The sequence below is a fragment of the Bufo bufo genome, chromosome 2 (assembly GCF_905171765.1).
Source record: "Bufo bufo chromosome 2, aBufBuf1.1, whole genome shotgun sequence".
Classification (NCBI taxonomy): Eukaryota; Metazoa; Chordata; class Amphibia; order Anura; family Bufonidae; genus Bufo; species Bufo bufo.
Window position 1 is genome coordinate 580,585,879 of NC_053390.1, and position 24,137 is coordinate 580,610,015.

The following is a 24,137-nucleotide window of genomic DNA, read 5'->3' on the forward strand; positions in this document are numbered from 1 at the left end:
TTTGGGAATGGGGGGGGGGGGGGGCAGAATAAATCTTAATAGATTTGGTATTCAGCAGTCTATTAGGCCCCGTCGCAATGTGATTAAATGCATTTTGCATGCAGGTGATTAAAAAATAAAAATTATGAATGTTTACAAACCTCTCTTAGCAACCATCCGTGAAAATTGCATCACATCCTCACTTGCTTGCGGATGGGATGCAATTTTTTTTACGCAGCCCCATTCCCTTCTATGGGGCCAACGTTGGGGGGGGAAATAAAAAAAATTAAAAAAAAATATATAAAAATCGCAGAATATAGAACATGCTGCGATTTTCACGCAACACAAGAGTGATACGTGAAAACCAACGCTAATTTACACAGCCCCATTGAAATGAATGGGTCCGGATTCTGTTCGCATTGCACCTGTGTGGAATGCTTGCTCATGTGAAAGAGCTTACAGTTCCACATGGAGGCAACTAGGGTTGAGCAATACACCAGTGTTGGCAGTATACCGTGGTATTAAGAAACAGCGATATAGCCGTTTCCTAATAACCACTGTATTTTGTGATGTCATAGAAGCGGTCAAGTGCGCTGACTGCTTCAAAATCTGTGTCCGCCCGTCCCTGCATGATGCATACCAGTACAATTACACGCAGCAGCGGCCCCCGGCGTCTCCGCCCACCGACGCCGCCAAGCAGCACAGGAGTGACTGGTCGTTAACATTTTTCAACTCCCACCCCCCAGAGAGTTCACGCCTGCCCGTAACTGTCCAAAAAGGAGGAAGAGGAGTCTGAGAGACCCTAAAAGATAACCCGACTGTCTTAAATAAAAGGTGTTATGTCTGTCCATCACCATGTATGTCTTCTACAACTGCGGCCCTGTCTAACTCTGGCCTACTCCTTCCTGCCTGCAAGCTGCACCACACTACTGCACTCCCCCAAACATGAGCAACAAGAAGACATTACTGTATGGTGGCCACAAGACATGGTTATACTGGGTTATTCTTAATATCGTCTGAATATTTTTGATATCTCCCAACCCTAGAGGCAACCCGAATTTCCCAGGACCCTAAAAAGGCAAAAGCGCCTAGCTATGGCACAATTTTGTAGTGAGAGGGGGATTTATCTTAGCAGATTTAGTATTTTGCATTCTCTATTAGGACTCTTACACAAGCGTGACTTGGCTCCGGATGCGTTCAGTGAAACTCGCACCATTTTCAAAGCAAGTTCAGTCAGTTTTGTCTGCATTCACTTCTATGAGGCCATGCGTGAAAAACCCAGAATATATAACATGCTGCGTTTTTCACGCAACGCAGAACTGATGTGTGAAAACAAAATTTAAATTAAAAAAAATTGCATTGAAATGAATGGGTCAGGATTCAGTGCGGGTGCTATGCGTTCACGTCATGCATTACACCCGTGCTTTCCCAGGATCCAAAAAGACTTTGGATTAGTCTTGGCGATTCGTACTTTTCCTGGCTCGCAAACCCAGCTAGGTATTTTTCAATGCTGGAAATGTACACACAAACAGGCTGATCTGGTATTCTGCAGTCTGGGAATGCTGGGTAGCAAGTCTCACAGGGGAGCGATGGGGACATATTGGTTATATAAAACACACACAATGCTAACCTCCTATATTGTGTGAATCATACTGTATCAGAGCAATGTAATCTGCTGTCAACCAACCTTTCTAGGGCTCTGAAGGGCAAGGTGGTCTAGCTGTATGAAGGGATTTAGAATTCAGCAGCCTGGGGAAGCTGGCTTACAACCTCTGCAGAGATGTAACGGAGGCCAATCCTGTTATACATAAATATAATATCAGGATGAGCATGAGTATACTATATATGCAGTTTGATTTCCAGCAAGCCGCTGAAAGGCTAATCTGCACAAGTGTGACAGGAGGAATTCTAACTGCATAACTGGGCAGATTGGCTGGTACCATGTATGTACTATGGCTGGTACCACGTATGTACTACAGCAGATCGTATTGACATTGTGTCTGGCACGGTTACCAAACCTGTTTTGTAACATTACTAACTAGGAGATTCCTTCCAACAAAATGGCCATGCTCACCATGCTGAAAAAAATATCCAGACTAAGTCCAGCCCTCTACTTATACATCCCGTTCATGTTCACTAGCATCACAGGAGGAGAAGGAGGGGGTAGGAGACATGGCTGCAGGCTACAAGAAGTATACAATGTTTCTCTATTGCATTTTTATGGTCTAATTATGATATGATGAAACCAGAGCAAATAAAAGACACACAAGGAGATTGTGTTAGGTTTTGTGTGTTTAGATTCTGGGCTTAGTTCCCCTTGAAGATTGTGTACTTTTGCAGTTATTAATTTTCTTGTTGATTCATGCATATTGAGAAATCAAACAACTTTGGATTAAAATCATCCTACTGTCTTGGGTCACCTGGTTCTATGACAATCTATTTGTTTCCTTGGTAACAGACTACAAACTTTACTAAATGTAGTCTGATCCTGAAGTCCTGTGGTTACCCTTTCGCTCTGTCCCTCTCCAACTAGGTTAGCAAAAGGAGACAGCTAGAAGGTAGTACAACCAGCAGGATATATGTGTGGTTTAATCATACATACCCATAGCCCTGTACCAGAGCTGAATTCACAAAATGATAGGATATATGTTAACCAAGACCATTTACATAGTTGATTGATTCTTATTTCAGTTGCACTGGAGCATAAGAATAAATCTGCAAGGGCACAGCCTTCACTAGCTAAAGGATACATTTGTTACCAATATTCAATGCTAGAAGATAAAGATCAAATACCTGGTCATTATCTTTTGTCTGACTTTCTTGGTCTATTTCAGAGGAGTATACTTGTTGTGCATGTTTCAGATGATCCCGCTCCTGAACAATTACTTCCATTTGCTGCCCAAGATCCAGAAGTTTCCTTTCAGCTTCAAGTTTTTCATTTTGTAAAGACTGAAGTGTTGACTGTTTTTCGGTCATATCTCTCAGAAGACCTTCAACCTGAGTGCTCAAAATGCTCTTGTCCTGCCCAAGCTTTTCTATGTTCTGAATAAGTTGTTGATATTCATTGTTCTTCTGCAGCAGCTTTTCTTGTAAGCCAAGAACCTGTAAGATCAAGTGTTCAAAACCCAAAACTATTAAATTGATATGCTCAAAAAAAATACAATATAAAGCACATCAAATGACCAGAGACAAAGGGACTAACCTCCACTTCCAAGGATGGCATCCGGTCAGTTTCTGTTCCCTTTTCATCTATAAAAGTACTGTTAGTAACTTGAGAATTGAAGTTTCCAACAAAGCTGATTTGCTGTTTTAACTCCTCTTGGCATCTCTGTATCTCTTCCTGTGATCTTGTGTACTAGATTTAAGAAAACAAAATATATATTGACCGGTATAAAGTACAACTATATTGAAACCGCAAGGCAGAACTGATTGGAAAAGTAAGGAGGTGAAGAGAGTGACCGACTAACGGCAACGGCTGTAACGCAGTGTGCATCGTTCTAAACCAGAATGTCTCACATGACTTAGAGGTTGTCCAGAGTCAGGTGAGAGTTGTCATATAGTTCAATAGGATGTATAGGGCCATCAATATTTCCAAGTGTGTGTTGGAAGGTGTTTGGGATCTGTGGTATTCATTGCAAGCACTGGCCCCATTCATAATTTACCAAGTACAGCAGCTCCTCCATACAAGTGGTAGCGGCTGGTACTGCCACTCATAGCATACAGTTAGGTGGGAAAAACTAATTAATATGTTCCGCTTCTAGAGAGCTACTTTAGTCACCTTCGGCACAGAATTAGAAATCACAGGGGAAAATGGAATAAGAAAGATTGAGAACCTCACTAATCCACACATCCAACAGCTTAAAATGACTGAGCGTGGGGGGGAACATGGGCGATTCTGTCTACATGTTTTACATTAGTGGCATAAAATTTTTATTTTTTTAAAGTTGCAAAGTTCATTTGATTTACCTGTCACCAGCTACTAAACTATTACTTACATTATCTGTATGTCTCTGAAGATCAGTCAGCAGTTCACATCTTTCTTTCTTAAGATCAATGGTCTGCTGAAGTTCGACTTTCTCTTGAGAAAGCAATTGGACTTGCTGCTGCAATTGACTGAGGATTTCGGTCAACTCGTCGCTCTCCATTTCAATCTCTTCTTGTCTGGCTGCAGTATCAAACTGATCAACATTTGTGGATATTTCATCAGAGACCTGTAAACTCTGGTCTTTTGTCTGATTGTCCTTAAATGTAGATAACAAATTGGATACATATATTTTTTTAAAATCCACAATAAAAAAAAAAGAAACTAAAATAAAAACTTACCTGCTTATAAGATGTCATTTCATTAAGGAGATTGCTGTTAGTAACCATTGAGGATATTAAATGGTCCCTTTCCTTTGTAACCAGTTCAAGATTTTCTGCCATCTTATTATATTTTGACTCTAGATCAATAGAAACAGAGCAAAAGTGAGTGATTTCTATATTAATTGGAATTACTGGTTTACATGAAGTTTGTATTACTGAAAATACCCGTTTCTTCAAGGTTTCTGAGAATATGTTGCAGTTTAGTTTCAAGCTCCTCAATCCTCTTGCGCTTTTCTTCAACCTCACATTGGAGCTCAGTTCTGCTGGACTTTTCCACATCAAGTTGGGCTAAATATTTCTCACCGTCTTGTTTCAAGTGTTGACACAAGCTATTCAAGTCTTCCTAAGGATAAAAATAGGCACAACTCAGCTTTCCATATTAAACAGGTTTTTCCAAAAGAAACCATATATAAAGGAAATGTGTCAGCAAAATTTTTTATCTGCCAGTCAAATCCAGATAGTGACAAAAAATATATTTTTTTCGAATCTGTTTTTATTTTCTGATTGTACTCTTTTTTTAAATTCTATTTCCTGAACATGATAATGTTGGTGGCCATCTTGAGCATTATTTTTTTTTCTTTTTTTTTATTAACATAGGAAAATCATCATCAACATCATACAGTCCTGTTACATGTCATACTACAGACAGAGAAACAATCCTTACTATCAACTTCTGCAATTACTCACTGCACTTACCAGCCACATAGGACATTAAATGAATTTGCATTATACAATACATTCAGTTGATGCCACTAAGCCGATTAAGCCTAGGTTCCTTAAGCCGCTGTCAGAGCTTGCCGCAGTCTCGAGGTTGAATACAAAGTGTGAGGTGACCCACACCACAGGCCCCAGACCTAGTCAAATTTTTGAGGTTTATTGCGGTGTTTAAACACTAAACACTATATACGGTAGTATCTGGTTTATTTGCAATTTCCACATGGACAGGTTCGGCGTATTGGGATCATACCATCTCCGAGCAATACATTTACATGCCATGAAAAGCGATTCCCTCAGAAATGTTGTCGTGTAATGATCCCATATATCCTCATTCATTATTCCCAGCAGGCAAACCTCAGGGGTGCAATCCACCTGAACCGGTAATAGATTGGAGAGAAATGCAGTTACCTCCTTCCAGAATGCGGCAATTGGGTTGCATCTCCATATAATCTGCCCATTCTATAGTTGGCGTCAGATATGTCTAGTGAATTATGTACAGTTGGATTATCTTGTTATTGGCTGCTGGTTATACTTGTAAATGAGGTTCTAATAAAACCATTAGATTCTTCTGTAAGTGTGGGTATCAATCTTTTCCATTTGTCTATCACCGTGAGGGGATTGGTACTAACATAGTAGTATACACACACATATACATACACTGCGTGCAGAATTATTAGGCAAATGAGTATTTTGACCACATCATCCTCTTTATGCATGTTGTCTTACTCCAAGCTGTATAGGCTCGAAAGCCTACTACCAATTAAGCATATTAGGTGATGTGCATCTCTGTAATGAGAAGGGGTGTGGTCTAATGACATCAACACCCTATATTAGGTGTGCATAATTATTAGGCAACTTCCTTTCCTTTGGCAAAATGGGTCAAAAGAAGGACTTGACAGGCTCAGAAAAGTAAAAAATAGTGAGATATCTTGCAGAGGGATGCAGCACTCTTAAAATTGCAAAGCTTCTGAAGCGTGATCATCGAACAATCAAGCGTTTCATTCAAAATAGTCAACAGGGTCGCAAGAAGCGTGTGGAAAAACCAAGGCGCAAAATAACTGCCCATGAACTGAGAAAAGTCAAGCGTGCAGCTGCCAAGATGCCACTTGCCACCAGTTTGGCCATATTTCAGAGCTGCAACATCACTGGAGTGCCCAAAAGCACAAGGTGTGCAATACTTAGAGACATGGCCAAGGTAAGAAAGGCTGAAAGACGACCACCACTGAACAAGACACACAAGCTGAAACGTCAAGACTGGGCCAAGAAATATCTCAAGACTGATTTTTCTAAGGTTTTATGGACTGATGAAATGAGAGTGAGTCTTGATGGGCCAGATGGATGGGCCCGTGGCTGGATTGGTAAAGGGCAGAGAGCTCCAGTCCGACTCAGACGCCAGCAAGGTGGAGGTGGAGTACTGGTTTGGGCTGGTATCAAAGATGAGCTTGTGGGGCCTTTTCAGGTTGAGGATGGAGTCAAGCTCAACTCCCAGTCCTACTGCCAGTTTCTGGAAGACACCTTCTTCAAGCAGTGGTACAGGAAGAAGTCTGCATCCTTCAAGAAAAACATGATTTTCATGCAGGACAATGCTCCATCACACGCGTCCAAGTACTCCACAGCGTGGCTGGCAAGAAAGGGTATAAGAAGAAAATCTAATGACATGGCCTCCTTGTTCACCTGATCTGAACCCCATTGAGAACCTGTGGTCCATCATCAAATGTGAAATTTACAAGGAGGGAAAACAGTACATCTCTCTGAACAGTGTCTGGGAGGCTGTGGTTGCTGCTGCACGCAATGTTGATGGTGAACAGATCAAAACACTGACAGAATCCATGGATGGCAGGCTTTTGAGTGTCCTTGCAAAGAAAGGTGGCTATATTGGTCACTGATTTGTTTTTGTTTTGTTTTTGAATGTCAGAAATGTATATTTGTGAATGTTGAGATGTTATATTGGTTTCACTGGTAAAAATAAATAATTGAAATGGGTATATTTGTTTTTTGTTAAGTTGCCTAATAATTATGCACAGTAATAGTCACCTGCACACACAGATATCCCCCTAAAATAGCTAAAACTAAAAACAAACTAAAAACTACTTCCAAAAATATTCAGCTTTGTTATTAATGAGTTTTTTGGGTTCATTGAGAACATGGTTGTTGTTCAATAATAAAATTAATCCCCAAAAATACAACTTGCCTAATAATTCTGCACTCCGTGAGTGTGTGTGTGTATATATATATATATATATATATATATATATATATATATATATATATATATACACACACACACACACACACACATACACACACGTAGCCGCAAAAGAGTAGCTGCTAAATGTAAAACTTGTATAGACTGGAATGGTGGGGGGGGATGGATTATAAATTCCTAGTAAGATATATTGTACATTGTCAATAAGAGAGTGAACAAAGACATATCTGCCTTCTGTATCAATGACTAATTCCTTTACTTCCCAGCATAGTTGTTTGTGTACCAACAGGGATACCCCTCTTGAAGGGGTGTGATAAGAGTGTGTGGCCCATTGAACCCAGGGTTTCTTTAGTACCCGAGAAGTGCTAGCGATAAGGTGAGTCTCTTGAAGACTTGAGGGTTCGAGTTTCTAATAAAAGCAAACACCACAGATCTCTTTTGTGGCATACCTAGTCCCCTGACATTCCATAAGATTTTTAGTTCAGCCAAGGTTTCCAGGACAAATACAGGTTATCAGGAGTGGCACATAATGCAGTGGGTATGTTAGCGTATAACAGTGTTGTGTGGGTAACTATGATTAACTGATAACGCATAATTATCGTAAACCAGAAAAACCACCTAGATTTCTTTAAATCATATTTTCTTCAATTATACGGTTAGACCTGAACTGACTTCAGTCCAGGCAATAGGTCAGTCTTCTGGTGTTCAGTCCCTAGATAATGCCAAGGGTCTCAATGTCTTTGAGATCTTCTCTGTAACGTCAGCCATTCCCAGACTTTTCCAGGTGAGGTGAAGAATACCGCTCTATTGCCATCCACCACTCTGAGTTTTGCTGGATAGCCCATGGAGTAAGAGATGTTAGCTTCTCTCAGGAGTCTCTTGACATCCATAAAAGGTGGCTCGTTTCTGCAATTCCATGGAAAAGTCTGGCAAGATGGACATTCTGGTGGCATAATACTTAATTTCTTGCAGTCTTCCGGCCAGAGCTAGTATCTTGTCTCCATCTTTGCAGTTGAGGAACCTGGCTAGCATAAGTCTGGGTGGTGCACCTGGTGGGGAGAGGGGTGCAGTACTCTGAGCTATTTTGACCACATATGCGGAAGATAAATCTGCATCTGGAAAAAGTTATTTTATCCATTTTTCTATAAACTCATCAGGTGCCCGACCTTCTGCTTTTTCAGGCAAGCCGATGATTCTAATATTGTTTCTGCCAAGTCTGTCTTCTAGGTTATCTGCCAGAGCTTTTCCAGAGCTCCGCTTTGGTGTTAAGCTCAGAAATGGATCTGGAACCGTGGCAGTAGTATCTTCTATGCGTGATATACGCTCTTCAGTGTGTTGAACTCTCGCAAGTTTGTGCATTTCTTGGCGCAGTAGTCCCAGGTCAATCTTGACTTCGTCTAAGGCTACTTTCACACTAGTGTTTTGTGCGGATCCATCATGGAAGGATCCATTCAGATAATACAACCGTCTGCATCCGTTCAGAACGGATCAGTTTGTATTATCTTTAACATAACCAAGACCGAGGAGTCTGGAACTCCATTGAAAGTCAAGGACGGAGGACGGATCAGTTTTCTATTGTGCCAGAGAAAACGGATCCGTCCCCATTGACTTACATTGTGTGTCAGAACAGATCAGTTTGGCTCAATTTCATCAGACGGACACCAAAATGCTGCAAGCAGCGTTTGTGTCCGTCTCCAAAGCAGAATGGAGACTGAACTGATGCATTCTGAGCAGATCCTGTTTCATTTAGAATGCATACCGATTTGTTTTGGACCACGTGAGAGCCCTAAACGCATCTCACAAACGGAAAGCCAAAATGCAAGTGTGAAAGTAGACTAATTTCCCTGTGAGAGATGTCTTGCACGCAGTGATAGCTTCCAAGACTTGAGCCGATACCTGTTTAAGAGTGAGCTCTTAATAATCCCCTTCAGGAGGAGTTATAGGAGCCAGTGCACCTGAAGCTGTGCTTGCCCGGGTATGCACATTCCGCTGCGGTGACTGCGCACAGTCATCTGGTTGTCTGGCGAACGCTCACAATTTTTTAGCGGCGCTTTGCGGCCCCATCATTATATCAAGATAGCCAGTATGCAACAGGTGAAGCTGGTTCCAATACTTTAGGTGGTGCTCTTTATTGTCTCGTGTAATAAATCTTCCAGAATTGTTAGGGGATATTATCCTGGCGTAGTCTTCTGCCTCTAAGTACACTTCAAACTGTATATCAAGCAAGGCAGTCCTCAGTTGCACATCCAGGGACTATACACAAAGGATTAGGTCTGTGCTGTATAGGGAGGTGGTAATCAACCTGCTATTGCTACAGGAGCCTACTGTGCTCCTTCCTTCTGCCGCAGGGGAGCCGCCAAGATGGCCGACTGGTGGAAAATTGAGGGGACCTTCAGGATAAGCCGGGTTCTCTCCTTCCACTCTAATTATTCTGCCTCCCGCTGCCCGATCCTCTCCCTGTATGCCTCACCAAGCGCACCACAAGTCCACCGCTCCTTCTGCACTCTTCGCACTTGGTCCTGCTCCCAACACAGCTCCTGGTGCTCTCCGCAGGATAAATCTGGTATGCGCCTTCTTTGATCAGCAGGGCTCAGTCAGGGGGTCTTTCTTTATCTTTTAAATGGCCTGTAGAAGCCAGGATTTGTCCAGGACTGTAGCTGCAACCACGGAGCCTCTCACATACGTCCAGCCATCTCGGCTGCTGGCCATGCCCCCCGCTTGAGCTATTTTCAAAGGGGCTGTCCACTGTACTCATATTTTTGACTTATCCTCAGTCCGATAACCAGACACGCCGACGATCAGACATTTTAAAAGAAGGCTGCGCTCGCGCAAGCGTTGCCTCCTTTTCATTGATTACCTGCTCGTTGCATCCGCAGTGGCAAGCAGGTGTACTTACACCTAAGCTGTCCCATTCATGTCTATACATGTGACTAGAAGCCGTCCCAAAGAAGTGAATGGGATGGCTTAGATTTAACATCTGCTCACTGCTGCGGTTGCAACAGCGAGCAGGTAAACAATGAAGAGAAAGCAGTGCTCGCATGAGCGTGGCCTTCTCGTCAAACAGCAGATCGGCGGGGGTGCCGGGAGTCATACCCCTGCTGATCCGATATTGATGACCTATCCTGAGAATACATGTGGCCTGACCACAAAGTTATGTTCTGGCCTGAATGATTCTGCATAGTAAAGTAGCATTTACATATCATGAGTTTTGGCAGAAACAAGCACCAATTAAGACAAGGACATGAAAGCAAAGAGCACCTTTTCTCAATATTTCATGGGGGCTGCCGTTTAGACACGGCAAAAGCACTGGCAATTGTAGATTTATATACTTTAACAAGCCAACTTCGGGCTCTTTCACACTTGCGTTATTGTCTTCCGGCATAGAGTTCCGTCGTCGGGGCTCTATGCCGGAAGAATCCTGATCAGGATTATCCTAATGCATTCTGAATGGAGAGAAATCCGTTCAGGATGCATCAGGATGTCTTAAGTTCCGGAACGGAACGCTTGTTGGCCGGAGAAAATACCGCAGCATGCTGCGCTTTTTTCTCCGGCCAAAAATCCGGAACACTTGCCGCAAGGCCGGATCCGGAATTAATGCCCATTGGAAGGCATTGATCCGGCCTTAAGCTAAACGTCGTTTCGGCGCATTGCCGGAGCCGACATTTAGCTTTTTCTGAATGGTTACCATGGCTGCCGGGACGCTAAAGTCCTGGCAGCCATGGTAAAGTGTGGCGGGGAGCGGGGGAGCAGTGTACTTACCGTCCGTGCGGCTCCCAGGGCGCTCCAGAGTGACGTCAGGGCGCCCCAAGCGCATGGATCACGTCATCCATGTGCATGGGGCGCTCTGACGTCATTCTGGAGCGCCCCGGGAGCCGCACGGACTGTAAGTATACCGCTCCCCCGCTCCCACTATGGCAACCAGGACTTTAATAGCGTCCTGGGTGCCATAGTAACACTGAAAGCATTTGGAAGACGGTTCCGTCTTCAAATGCTTTCAGTACACTTGCGTTTTTCCGGATCCGGCGGGCACCTCCGGCAACGGAAGTGCATGCCGGATCCCAACAACGCAAGTGTGAAAGAGGCCTTAGAGGTTTTCCGCTTTTGCCAATCGCCACTTATTAGCATGTCCTTTCATAAGATCATCATAAGGTGTCTAGGTAGGATCTAAGTGATCACCTGTAATCTTAAAGGGTATGTTTAAAATTGAGGTATGTGGTAACAGATCCCTTTCAACGCTTTGAAGCTACATCACAACACTGTTTTATGTACATTATTCTCAGAGATGTCAACACTTCTTAAGATTATCATTTACATATAAAAATTTGAAGGCGGTAAAAATCACCATACTTTTATTTACCCAAATTAAAATACTGAGGTTGCAGTAATGACACATTTATAAAACACGACTTGCATGTAGCCCTAGCTTCAAAGGGAATTTATCAGAAAATAACAGTTTAAGAATTTTTGCAATGTTCACATTTATCACTAACCCCAATAGGCTGACCATTCCTGTTCTGTGGAGATAAGATTAATTCTGATCTTTACAGACAGGATTACAATTACATAGAAACATAGAATGTGTCGGCAGATAAGAACCATTTGGCCCATCTAGTCTGCCCAATATACTAAATACTATGGATAGCCCCCGGCCCTATCTGATATGAAGGATGGCATTATGCCTATCCCATGCTTGCTTAAACTCTTTCACTGTATTTGCAGCTACCACTTCTGCAGGAAAACTATTCCATGCATCCACTACTCTCTCAGTAAAGTAATACTTCCTGATATTAGTTTTAAATTAGAGGGGGAAAGGTTTAAAAGTATGTCCTCTTGTAACAGTTTTTCTTCTTTTAAATATTCTCACCTCTTTTACCTTTATGTATTTAAAAGTTTCTATCATATCCCTTCTGTCTCGTCTTTCTTCCAAGCTATACATGTTAAGGTCCTTTAATCTTTCCTGGTAAGTTTTATCCTGCAATCCATGTACCAGTTTAGTAGCTCTTCTCTGAACTCTCTCCTAAGTATCAATATCCTTCTGGAGATATGGTCTCCAGTACTGAGCACAATACTCCAAATGAGGTCTCACTAGTGCTCTGTAGAGCGGCATGAGCACCTCCCTCTTTCTACTTGTAATGCCTCCCCCTATACACCCAAGCATTCTGCTAGCATTTCCTGCTGTTCCATGACATTGTCTGCCTACCTTTAAGGCCCCTTTCACACGGGCGAGTATTCCGCGCGGATGCGATGCGCGAGTTGAACGCATTGCACCCGCACTGAATCCCGACCCATTCATTTCTATGGGGCTGTTCACATGAGCGGTGATTTTCACGCATCACTTGTGCGTTGCGTGAAAATCGCAGCATGCTCCTCTTTGTGCGTTTTTCAAGTAACGCAGGCCCCATAGAAATGAATGGGTTGCGTTAAAATCGCAAGCATGTGCGGATGCGGTGCGATTTTCACGCGCGGTTGCTAGGAGACGATCGGGATGAAGACCCGATCATTATTATTTTCCCTTATAACATGGTTATAAAGGGAAAATAAATAGCATTCTGAATACAGGATGCATAGTAAAATAGCGCTGGAGGGGTTAAAAAAAATTAAATATTAATAATTGAACTCACCTTAGTCCACTTGAACTCGCTGCCCGGCTTCTCGTCTGTCTCCTTTGTTGAACAGGACCTGTGGTGAGCATTCATTACAGGAACAGGACCTGTGGGGACGTCACTCCGGTCATCACATGATCCATCACATGATCTTTTACCATGGTGATGGATCATGTGATGACCGGAGTGACGTCCCCACAGGTCCTGTTCCTGTAATGAATGCTCACCACAGGTCCTGTTCAACAAAGGAGACAGACGAGAAGCCGGGCAGCGCGATCAAGTGGACTAAGGTGAGTTAAATTAATTTTATTTATTTTTTTTAACCCCTCCAGCGCTATTTTACTATGCATTCTGTATTCAGAATGCTATTATTTTCCCTTATAACCATGTTATAAGGAAAAATAATACAATCTACAGAACACCGATCCCAAGCCCGAACTTCTGCGAAGAGTGCAAAACGCATTACAATGTTTTGCACTCGCGCGTGTTCCCGCAACGCACCCGCACATTTTCCCGCAACGCCCGTGTGAAAGAGGCCTAAGTCTTCTGAAATAATGACCCCTAAATCCCTTTCCTCAGATACTGAGGTTAGGACTGTATCACTGATTTTATATTCTGCTCTTGGGTTTTTACGCCCCAGGTGCATTATCTTGCACTTATCAACATTAAATTTTAGTTGCCAGATTTTTGACCATTCCTCTAGTTTTCCTAAATCCTTTTCCATTTGGTGTATCCCTCCAGGAAAATCAACCCTGTTACAAATCTTTGTGTCATCAGCAAAAAGACACACCTTACCATCGAGGCCTTCTGCAATTTCGCTGATAAAAAGATATTAAATATGGGTCCCAGAACAGACCCCTGAGGTACCCCACTGGTAACAAGACCATGATCTGAATATACTCCATTGACTACAACCCTGTTGTCCGTCCCTCAGCCACTGCCTAATCCATTCAATATGGGAGTCCAAGCTCAAACACTGTAATTTATTGATAAGCCTTCTATGTGGGACAGTATCAAAAGCCTTACTAAAGTCTAGATGAGCGATGTCTACTGCACCTCCGCCATCTATTATTTTAGTCACCCAATCAAAAAATAAATAAATAAATAAATAAAAAAAATCAGTAAAATTTGTTTGACATGATCTTCCTGAAGTAAACCCATGCTGTTTTTCATCTTTCAATCCATGGGATTTTAGATGTTCCACAATCCATTCCTTAGTATGGTTTCCATTAATTTCCCCACTATTGATGTCAGGCTTACTGGCCTATAGTTGCCAGATTCCTCCCTACTACCCTTCTTGTGACTGGGCACAACATTTGCTAACTTCCAATCTTCTGGGACGACTCCTGTTACTAGCGATTGGTTAAATAAATCTGTTAATGGTTTTGCTAGTACACAGCTAAGCTCTTTTAATAGCTTTGGGTGTATCCCATTAGGCCCCTGTGACTTATTTGTATTAATTTTAGACAGCTGATTTAGAACATCTTCCTCTGTAAAGACACATGCATCAAAATATTCATTAGTCTTCCCTAACTGGAGGTCCCTTTCCTTAATTTTCCTTTGTAAAAACTGAACAGAAGTATTCATTGATGCAGTCAGCTAGTTATTTATCTTCTTCCATATACCTTCCTTTTGTTTTTAATTTGGTAATTACTTGTTTTAGTTTTTTTCATTTATGTATCTGAAGAATGTCTTATCGCCTTTTTTCACTGAGTGAGCCAATTTCTCTTCTGCCTGTGCTTTAGAAGCTCTTATAAACTTGCTTGGCCTCTCTCTGCCTAATCTTATAGATGTCCCTGTCATCCTCGTTTTTTTTTATTTTTATAATTACTAAAAACTATCTTATTGTTTAATGATTTTGGCCACTTCTGCTGAGCACAACAGTGGTAGGGACTCGTATACCACTAATCTAATTTTAGAAAAGTCAGTTTTTCTAAAATCTTAAACTTTTCTTTTTGTGTGGTGTGACTCAGTCACTGTACTTCTAGTAAACCACACTGACTGGTGATCACTAGATCCAAAGCTTTCCCCTACAGTAATATCAGATACCAAATTCCCATTTGTGACTACTAAATCTAAAATAGCCTCCTTCCGGGTTGGCTCCTCCACTACTTGCTGTAGAGATAATCCCAGTAGGGAATTTAGAATATCTGTACTCCTGGCAGAACTAGCTATTTTGGTTTTCCAGTTTACATCAGAAAGATTAAAGTCTCCCATAATGATAACTTACCCTTTCAATGTCATTTTAGCCATTTCCTCAACTAGAAGATCTAATTCTTTGACTTGGCCAGGTGGTCTGTATATCACACCTACACGAGTTACCTTATGATTAGGGTTGTCCCGATACCGATACTAGTATCGGTATCGGGACCGATTCCGAGTTTTCTCGGCGGTACTCAGCCGCCGATACCCCGCCCCGATACATAAATAGAATACTATGGGCGTAACTATGGGCGGGGCCCGGTGCAGTCACTGTACTCTTACACCGGGCCCCGCCGCTCACCGAAGTATTTATAAACGTGAATCCTTATCCTGTTGTTAAGTTGAACTAACGCTGCCCTCTCCCATGTCCCCCCTGTATCCCCACAGCACTTACTTAAGCTTCCATAGCAGGCAGAGCAGACGGCAGCAGTAACGTCACTCACTGACGTAGAGCGCCTGCTCCGCCCACTTTATGAGTGAAGCAGGCGGAGCAGGCGCGCGACGTCAGTGAGTGACGTTACTGGTGCCATCCGCTCTGCCTGCTATGGAAGCTTAAGTAAGTGCTGTGGGGATACAGGGGGATACAGGGGAACATGGGAGAGGGCAGCGTTAGTTCAACTTAACAACAGGATAAGGATTCACGTTTATAAATACTTCGGTGAGCGGCGGGGCCCGGTGTATTGGGGGACACTGTTATGAGGGGGATCTGTGGATGACATATAGCAGTGTCATCCACAGATCCTCCCCATAACAGTTCCATCCACAGATCCCCTATAACAGCACCATCCACAGATCCCCCACCAAATAACAATGCCATCCTCAGATCCCCCCACCCCATAACAATGCCATCCACAGATATCCCACCCCATAGCAGTACCATCCACAGATCCCCATAACAGTGCCATCCACAGATCCCCCATAACAGTGCCATCCACAGATCCCCCATAACAGTGCCATCCACAGATCCCCCATAACAGCGCCATCCACAGATCCCCATAACAGTGCCATCCACAGATCCCCCATAACAGCGCCATCCACAGATCCCCATAACAGTGCCATCCACAGATCCCCCATAACAGTGCCATCCACAGATCCCCCATAACAGTGCCATCCACAGATCCCCATAACAGTGCCATCCACAGATCCCCCATAACAGTGCCATCCACAGATCCCCATAACAGTGCCATCCACAGATCCCCCATAACAGCGCCATCCACAGATCCCCCATAACAGCGCCATCCACAGATCCCCCATAACAGTGCCATCCACAGATCCCCCATAACAGTGCCATCCACAGATCCCCCATAACAGTGCCATCCACAGATCCCCCATAACAGTGCCATCCACAGATCCCCCATAACAGTGCCATCCACAGATCCCCATAACAGTGCCATCCACAGATCCCCCATAACAGTGCCATCCACAGATCCCCCATAACAGTGCCATCCACAGATCCCCCATAACAGTGCCATCCACAGATCCCCATAACAGTGCCATCCACAGATCCCCATAACAGTGCCATCCACAGGTCCCCCATAACAGTGCCATCCACAGGTCCCCCATAACAGTGCCATCCACAGATCCCCCACATGACAGTGCGTCATCCACAGATCCACAGATCCCCCAAAACGGTCACATGACATTTAAAAAAAGTATCGGTATTCGGTATCGGTGACTACTTGAAAAAAAGTATCGGTACTTGTACTCGGTCCTAAAAAAGTGGTATCGGGACAACCCTACTTATGATTATCAAGCTGGAACGTTACCCAAACTGACACTAAATTGGTCCTGCTAACTTAGATTAGATTTTATGCCATCTTTCACATACAGGGCCACCCCTCCCCCTTCTTGCCTTTTCTGTCTTTCCTATATAGAGAGAACCCTGGTATTGTTATATCCCAGTCATTACTCCCATTGAACCACGTCTCAGTAACAGCCACTAAATCTATATTCTCAGATGCCATTATAGCCTCAAGTTCATTGATCTTATTCCCTAAACTGCGAGCATTTGTAGACAAGACTCTGAGCTTGTCATTTCTTAACCTATGTGCTACTGGCATCTTCTGGCATTGTTCCAGGGGGCAGTCGGACTGATGGATTATCACTCTTTTGCCCCCCACCACCTTTCCTAGTTTAAATGCTCCTTAGCAAATACTTTGAACTGTTCACTGAGGACATTCGTTCCCTTGAGAGAAAGATGCAAACCATTTTTCTTGTACAGTTCTTTTCCATTCCAACTAGAGCTAAAATGAGACACAAAACCAAACCCTTGGTTCAGACACCATTCACCAAGCCATACATTGAATTCCTTAATGCACATCTGCCCGCCATGCTGAAGGTTATGCACAGGCAAAACTGCAGATAATGAAACAGTCTATGCAACCTCCCGTATATCATTACCAATGTGTGAAAAGCTTCCTTCACCTTTGAAACCTCATTGCAAGCCAGATCATTTGTCCCAAGATGGACAACATCCACATCCCTTTCCAAAGTAGGTGATGGTCACAGCCTATCTACTCCCTCTCCCTGCACAAGCCACGGGAACATGTCTAGAAAACTTTCCCACAGAAGTAAATGAACATCTCCTGTCCAGTGTGTCTATGATACACGTGGCTGATGTAAAGCATATGTTTAAGTGTTGTTAAAGGAGTTGTACAGTGCTACAATACTGATGGCCTCTCCTCAGGATAGGTCAACAATATCAGATCGGCAGGATTCTGACTACCGACAATCAGTGATATGCAAAGGTAACTATTTGATTGAGATGCGAGTCATCTTCACTATGTAGAACTGTAACAGGATACTTACATTTTCGCCCACCTTAATTTCATTCACTTGAGTGCTGAGAGATTCCAGTAACTCCGTTTTAACCTTTACTTCATCCAGGGCACACCTTAACTCTTCCTGTGTGTCTATGGACTGTAACAAACAAAAATACACATAAATCACAGACAATAGTGGAACGTACAAAGTCCTGCAGGAAGACGTTTATTGGCATTGCTTACCATTTCTATGTTCTCCTTTAAGTCCAGCTGAAGTTGGTCTCTTTCAGCTGTTATGTTTTTCAGAGTTTCATGTAACACATCTTTGTCTTGAAGCAAGGCCAGCATCTGTTCTCGTAGCTGGAGACCTTTTTCATCATCTTCCTGTAACAGAAATCACAAATAAAAGCGGCATCCATTTACTTAGATGCTGGGTCAACTAAAATGATTGAATGGCATGTCTGTTCCGGTATTGTGCACTCCATGCTCTGTATGCTCCGATTTCTTCTTGGCAAATTATTACCAACCTGGTTTTTGGACTAAAAGCATCTAGCAAGTTATGTTGTATGTTACAAACCTGTTGCAATTGTCTATTTAGAGCATTTTCCAGAACTCTGCTTTCTTGGAGATTTGTACTGCTGTTCATTAGCTCATCCACATCCCCAGATTTCAGCTGCTCTTCAAGCTTTTGCTTGAGCTCATTATTTTCTTCCTCCACCTTAGACAAAGATATCTCTGCAGATTGCATACGTTCCTGGAGAAGCTTCATCTCCGAAATCAGGATTTGATGGACTCTTTCAAGTTCTGTTTTCTCATTAGTAAGAGTTTCATACTTTGCTTCATTTTCTTGTAGTTTTTCAGTCATTGTGGATAGCTGCAAGTATAAAATAATTTTTTAAAAAGGAGTCCGTCAGTAGTTCTCCGGACTCCTCCAAACTGCTGACAGCACTATATAGGTGAGCATGACCAAGACAATCAAATTTTAATAAGCCCCTTCCCCAATCACAAATGCCCAGGAGGCAGTCCCTTCTGTTCAGTGGCTTCAGCTCTGCACCACTCTCCAGCCGCTAAGCTTTGAAGGAGATCTCCATCTCATCGGGCACTAGTGTGGTCACTCAGAAGGGAGCGGCAAGGGAACATTGTGGAAAATCCAGGGCAATGTAGGGACCAACTCCTGAACAATTGTGATCATTGTGCCATGAGGATTAAATTTGGATTTCTTGGCCATCATTTGAGTTATGTTCACACTGGTCTTCCATGACCTATGTATTGCTGTCTAGACATTATTTAAAAGGGTATTCCCATCACATACAATGGGGGCAATTTCAGTAATATATGCCACCATTGTCTGATAGGTGCGGGTCACACCTCTGGGAGAACGGAGCGGGGACAGCTGTGGCTGGAGTCCACCACAACCAAGTCCATCCACCACCAAGCGCTGCTCCCATACAAGTGAATGGGAGCGCCCCGCACAGGCGTGGCTCCTGCTCCCATTAATTTCTATGGGGCAGACAGAAATAGACGAGCCAGCGCTCGGCTATTTTCGGCGACCCATTGAAATGAATGGAGGTTGGCGGCGCATGTGCAGTGCGCCCTCTATTAATTTCCCCACTCCGTTCTAGTCGTAGGTGCCTAGTGATATGCCCCCATTGTATGTGATGGCAAAACCCCTTTAAAAGGAAAAGCAGGCAGACAAATATGAGAATTTCGAAGTTCTGTTAACACCCTTTTAGGGGAGTCAAATATTTCTGTAACCCAAAGAGACATTTTATGTAAAATGTTTATCCTGCAGATAATGATCAGATAGCTAGGAGGCATGGGGTATGGGGTAAGTGGTGGACATAAGGTGTAATTAAACAAGCTTTTATTTTGGGATGATTATAAGCATAAGAGGAAAATACAGCAATTTTGGCTTTCTTCTAGAGGAGTAGTTATTAAAGTCTGTAGGGGCTGGAGCACAAGTGAAGACACAGGGCCTGAACCAAAGTCTGTTTTGGCAAGTTACTATTGGATAGTAGAGCAAAGTGGATGGATGCCACAGTTATACTGGCAAAAAAATTATCTGCCATCAATCTCCAGCCTATCAGTTCACATTTCAATGTATGTTAATGGGCAAAACATGGCCCAACAGCGCTCATCATAATAAAGGCAACCTGTGAGGAGCTTCATGTTATCTGAACCACAGCAGCATGAAAGACCTGCAGGCTCCCTGGTTACTCAAACTCTTGACCATATCAGAGAATCATGGTGGCTTCTATCCATTCTGATACCGAGCTGAACCTGGTGGTTAGAAGCCAGTAGGGAGCTGCCCCGTGTGACTCTTCTCCCCATCCACAGCACTTTTTTTTTTTTTAATTGTCTGTAACCAAGTGAGCCTGGCGCTATATTATGTTATGCTACCTGTCATTCAAGTAGCATGGAGCTCCTGGCAGGTTCCCTTCACTAACCAAAGGAAGCATATCAGGAAGTTGCTTTATAGGCAGTTTCCTAACATTTAACTGCAATGCCACCTCGGAGAGTGATTTAATTAGTCGGCGTCCAGGCACTGGCAGTATAATGACCATTTCAAACGAGCGAGTCGATCGCAGGAATCACGCTCAGTGTGCGAGTGTGATCCTCCATTCTGGACTTGGAGGAGAGCATGGCATGATCATGATTTATAATGCCATGTGCCTCTGCTTGACCTTTTTGCCACAGGATTCCACTGACAGCTTTACGAGAGTATGATTCTGGGGGGGAAATATTTGGCTACTCTTACAGATCTGACTAAAATATCAAGAGGAAGATAATCCAGGAAACAAAGGGTTTGAGGTTTAAATGGTGAGCACTTAAATGTGTTGATTTCCCACTAATACTACTCTAACTAAAAGATTATATACTATTACAGGCCATTGAGGCCAGTAGGACATTTTAGGTCAAATGTTTATTCTGCAGATACTGATCAGATAGCTAGAAGGTATGGGGGGGGGGGGTGATAAAGTGTAATCAAACAAGCTTTGATTTTGGGAGAATTATAGGTATGAAAAGAGCAGGAGTCACACATGTACACCGCCTCCCAATTCTCATGGGGCATTTTGGGACCTCCATTTTCATAACCGCTAGAGGGTCCTTGCTAGGGGATAAGTATTCTTACAAGGAAACCTCTTCAAGAGACTTCAAGAAAAGTTATATTCCCAAGGGAAAAAAAAGATGCAAGGAAGGACTGGTATGTTGTCCTTACTGTATTTTTTTCCTCATTCATACTAGGCTCTGGGATACTGTGAAGATGTGGACATTCAATGCTTATTACTATGCACATGACACAAAGAAATGGATATAGATGTGGAATGGGACCCTGGGTGTTTTTAATGAACAGGATGGATGGTTATTGGCAAACCATTTTAGAACTAAATAGTTCATTTGCAGGTAGTGTGAAGAAACGTTCACTACTAAGGTCACAGAAACAGCTGAAATCTGGGTCCTTTAACTAACCTTCGCCTCTAGAACGTTTCCTTGGTCTTCTGCTCGGGACGAGACATCTCCAGCACAGTCAGCAAGTTGTTTTTGTAGGTCAGTAACTAGTTGCTTCTGCTGTTTAAGTTCCTCCAGTGTTATCCTCAGTTCATCCTGAGTTTCAATGGACTGTTCAGTGTACAAAAAAGATTTAGCACAGATATTACATTATGGGCGACGATAAACAAACAATTGTTTTTCTCACGAAAACAAATTTAAGTACTGTAAAATGACTTTAAAAACTACACAGCGGTTTCCTGACAACTCTAAGTGTGTTACATGTCCATTTCATACGAGTCAACAGAATGAAAAGACAACAGTGCAGTATAGTTAATAGTCAGCCACAAAGCTTCCAAAAAAGCCTCCTAGTTTTTTGGTTTTTTTTAGGGGTGAAAGCAGTCAGACCAATGACAGATATGCAATCAATGTCTGCCATGAGACAGCCCCTTTAACACGTTTCATATCATCCTGACTCTGTACTCATTTGTTAACGTGTGGGGTGGAAAACTGAATCAAAGTGCTGATATATGCAATTATTGTAAGGAATTTCTGCAATGTAAAAACTAGGGGTGCACCGAAATTCCGGCGGCCGAAAATATCGGCCGAAAATGGGCCTAATCCATTTCGGCCGATATTGGTACATATCGGCAGAAAATATGGGGTTTGGGATTTGTCACCCGCGCCGGGCGGGTGGTTTACTTTAAGTCACTGCATCTTTATTTTACCTTACAATCGTGACGCTCCAGTAACAACTCATCAGGCAGAGCGGAGGGCGGCGTAACGTCACTTACTCACGTGACGCGCCTGCTCCGCCTCCTTCATTCATAAAGTGGGCGGAGCAAGTGCGTCACGTGAGTAAGTTACGTTACGCCGCCCTCCGCTCTGCCTGCAGAGTTGTTACTGGAGCGTCACGATTGTAAGGTAAAATAAAGATGCAGTGAGTGATTAGTCTGCTGTGAGCAGCAGGGCCGGGGCTGTTATGGGTAGGGGGATCGGTCTATGGCACTGCTATGGGGAGGGGGGATCTGTGCACTGTTATGGGGAAAGGGATCTGTGTACTGTTATGGGGAAAGGGATCTGTGCACTGTTATGCCCATAACAGTGCACATATCCCCCCCTCCATAACAGCGCCACCCACAGATGAATTTCATTCATGAAAAATAATTATTAATAAAATCATTTAAAAAAAAGTATTTTAAAAGTATTTGGGCAAAAAGGCGGTTTCGGTTTTCGGTCAAGGGCATCCTGAATTTTCGGTTTCGGACCAGAATTTTCATTTCGGTGCACCCCTAGTAAAAACACACTCAAACTCACCCGCTCCTTGCTTATTCTTTCCAGCTGTCATCACTGGTCTTCCACTCTCAGTCTTCTGGGCAGATAGGGTCACTGCAGCCAATGACTGGACTCAGGGGTGACTTGTCCCTAAACATGACACCATTACTGGTTCAACTGCTGCTTGGAGACATCACCGCTGAGGCCAGTCATGGTCTACAGTGGTAACTATCCATCCAAAAGTTTACAGACAGGGACTAGAAGACCAGTGAAGGGAGCGAGAAAGGAATGACAGGGGACAGGACTGGAGAGTGTGTTTTGTTCCCTATAGACAACTCATTTTAGGGTGTTCTGTCAGTTATTTAAAGGTTTATCCAGTTCTTGAAAATGTATGGCCTACCATTAGGCTATTACATTGGTGGGGTCCTGCAACCCTGTGGATCAGCTGTTTGAAGGAGATGCGTCCCCTTCATCACAATGTGAATGGAACGGAACTGCAATAACAGGAGCAGCTGCTACTAAAAGTACGGAGCAGTGTAACCAATGGATGGGATGCAGTGCTGCAATATTCAGACCCCCAGTCTAATGTTCATGGCCTATCCTAAGAAAAGGCCATCAACTTTAAAGAAACAGAAAACCCACCTTTAAAAGGTTAGGGTACACGTCAAGATGCAGCCTACTGGTTGATCTCCAATACTTTAGAGAGATCTAGATAGTTCATTCACATTCACGTTGCATTCATGCCGCCAGGATTTCCAACCAAAAGGAGCAGAGACAGCCAGAAGGACGCTGCTCCCCACCACTAGAGTAATTATAGAAGCTCATTTATAAAAAAGGGCTACGGTATGTGTAAAGGTGGATAAATAGTAAATCTTTACCAGTTCAATGTTTTCATTTAAATCCAGTCTTAAGCTGTTCTTCTCAGCTTCAAGGTCTTCCACCTTAACAAGAAGCTCATCTCGAAGCTGAACAGTCAGTTTTAGAGCTTCTTGGAGCTCTTCCAGTTTACTAGAAGCTTCAGCATTCTCTGGCTGCATTACATTCAAGGAAGAGACGCACAACTGCTCCTCAAGTTGCTCCTTTTCAGAGAACAATGCTCTATATTTCTCCTCCAATTCTTGGTTTTCTTTGCACAACTCAGACTGCTTTTCTATTTGCTGCTTGAGAGTGGTAACTTCACAAGATAGCTACGTGAAAAATAAAAACATTTCATTAAAAATTAGGAGTAAAATTATTAGCAGGAATCCAATTAACAAAAACCTACTGACCTCTCTAACCCATGATCATTCAAAATGTGTATATGTCAATTATCTGGTGTAAAAGTTTTAGTCCGTGTTTAATCACAACTTAGAGTTGCCCAAGAATACCGAGACAGATCACTGGGGTTCAAGACTGGGATGTGGCCATCATGCAAGTGCTGTAGTCTCTTCAATGTTTACTTTGGTCCATACACCAGAACTTCATATACCTAATAGTTGCTATTCGGTGTACTGTTCCATTGTCCCCTTTATTAGAACAGTGTACATAGTGTTTTTTTTT

The 24,137-nt window shown here is 43.0% G+C and overlaps 1 protein-coding gene across 7 annotated transcripts in view; it reads right to left on the reverse strand.

The window, feature by feature from the left end:
* CENPE (centromere protein E) overlaps positions 1-24,137 on the reverse strand; it is a 118,215-nt gene that overhangs the window by 56,902 nt on the left and 37,176 nt on the right. For 6 of the 7 annotated variants that reach the window (XR_005776334.1, XM_040418234.1, XM_040418232.1 and 3 more), the window contains 10 exons: positions 23,477-23,785; positions 21,306-21,455; positions 18,412-18,708; positions 18,078-18,218; positions 17,881-17,991; positions 4,510-4,687; positions 4,303-4,421; positions 3,975-4,220; positions 3,182-3,334; positions 2,773-3,081 (listed from right to left, as the gene is read on the reverse strand). Coding sequence is in view for 6 of the 7 variants with exons in the window: in XM_040418234.1 (XP_040274168.1) it covers positions 2,773-3,081; positions 3,182-3,334; positions 3,975-4,220; positions 4,303-4,421; positions 4,510-4,687; positions 17,881-17,991; positions 18,078-18,218; positions 18,412-18,708; positions 21,306-21,455; positions 23,477-23,785 (2,013 nt within the window). In the remaining variant the exon portion in view is untranslated. The remainder of the gene's footprint in view (positions 1-2,772; positions 3,082-3,181; positions 3,335-3,974; positions 4,221-4,302; positions 4,422-4,509; positions 4,688-17,880; positions 17,992-18,077; positions 18,219-18,411; positions 18,709-21,305; positions 21,456-23,476; positions 23,786-24,137) is intronic. The other variant, XM_040418233.1, reaches the window with a different exon arrangement.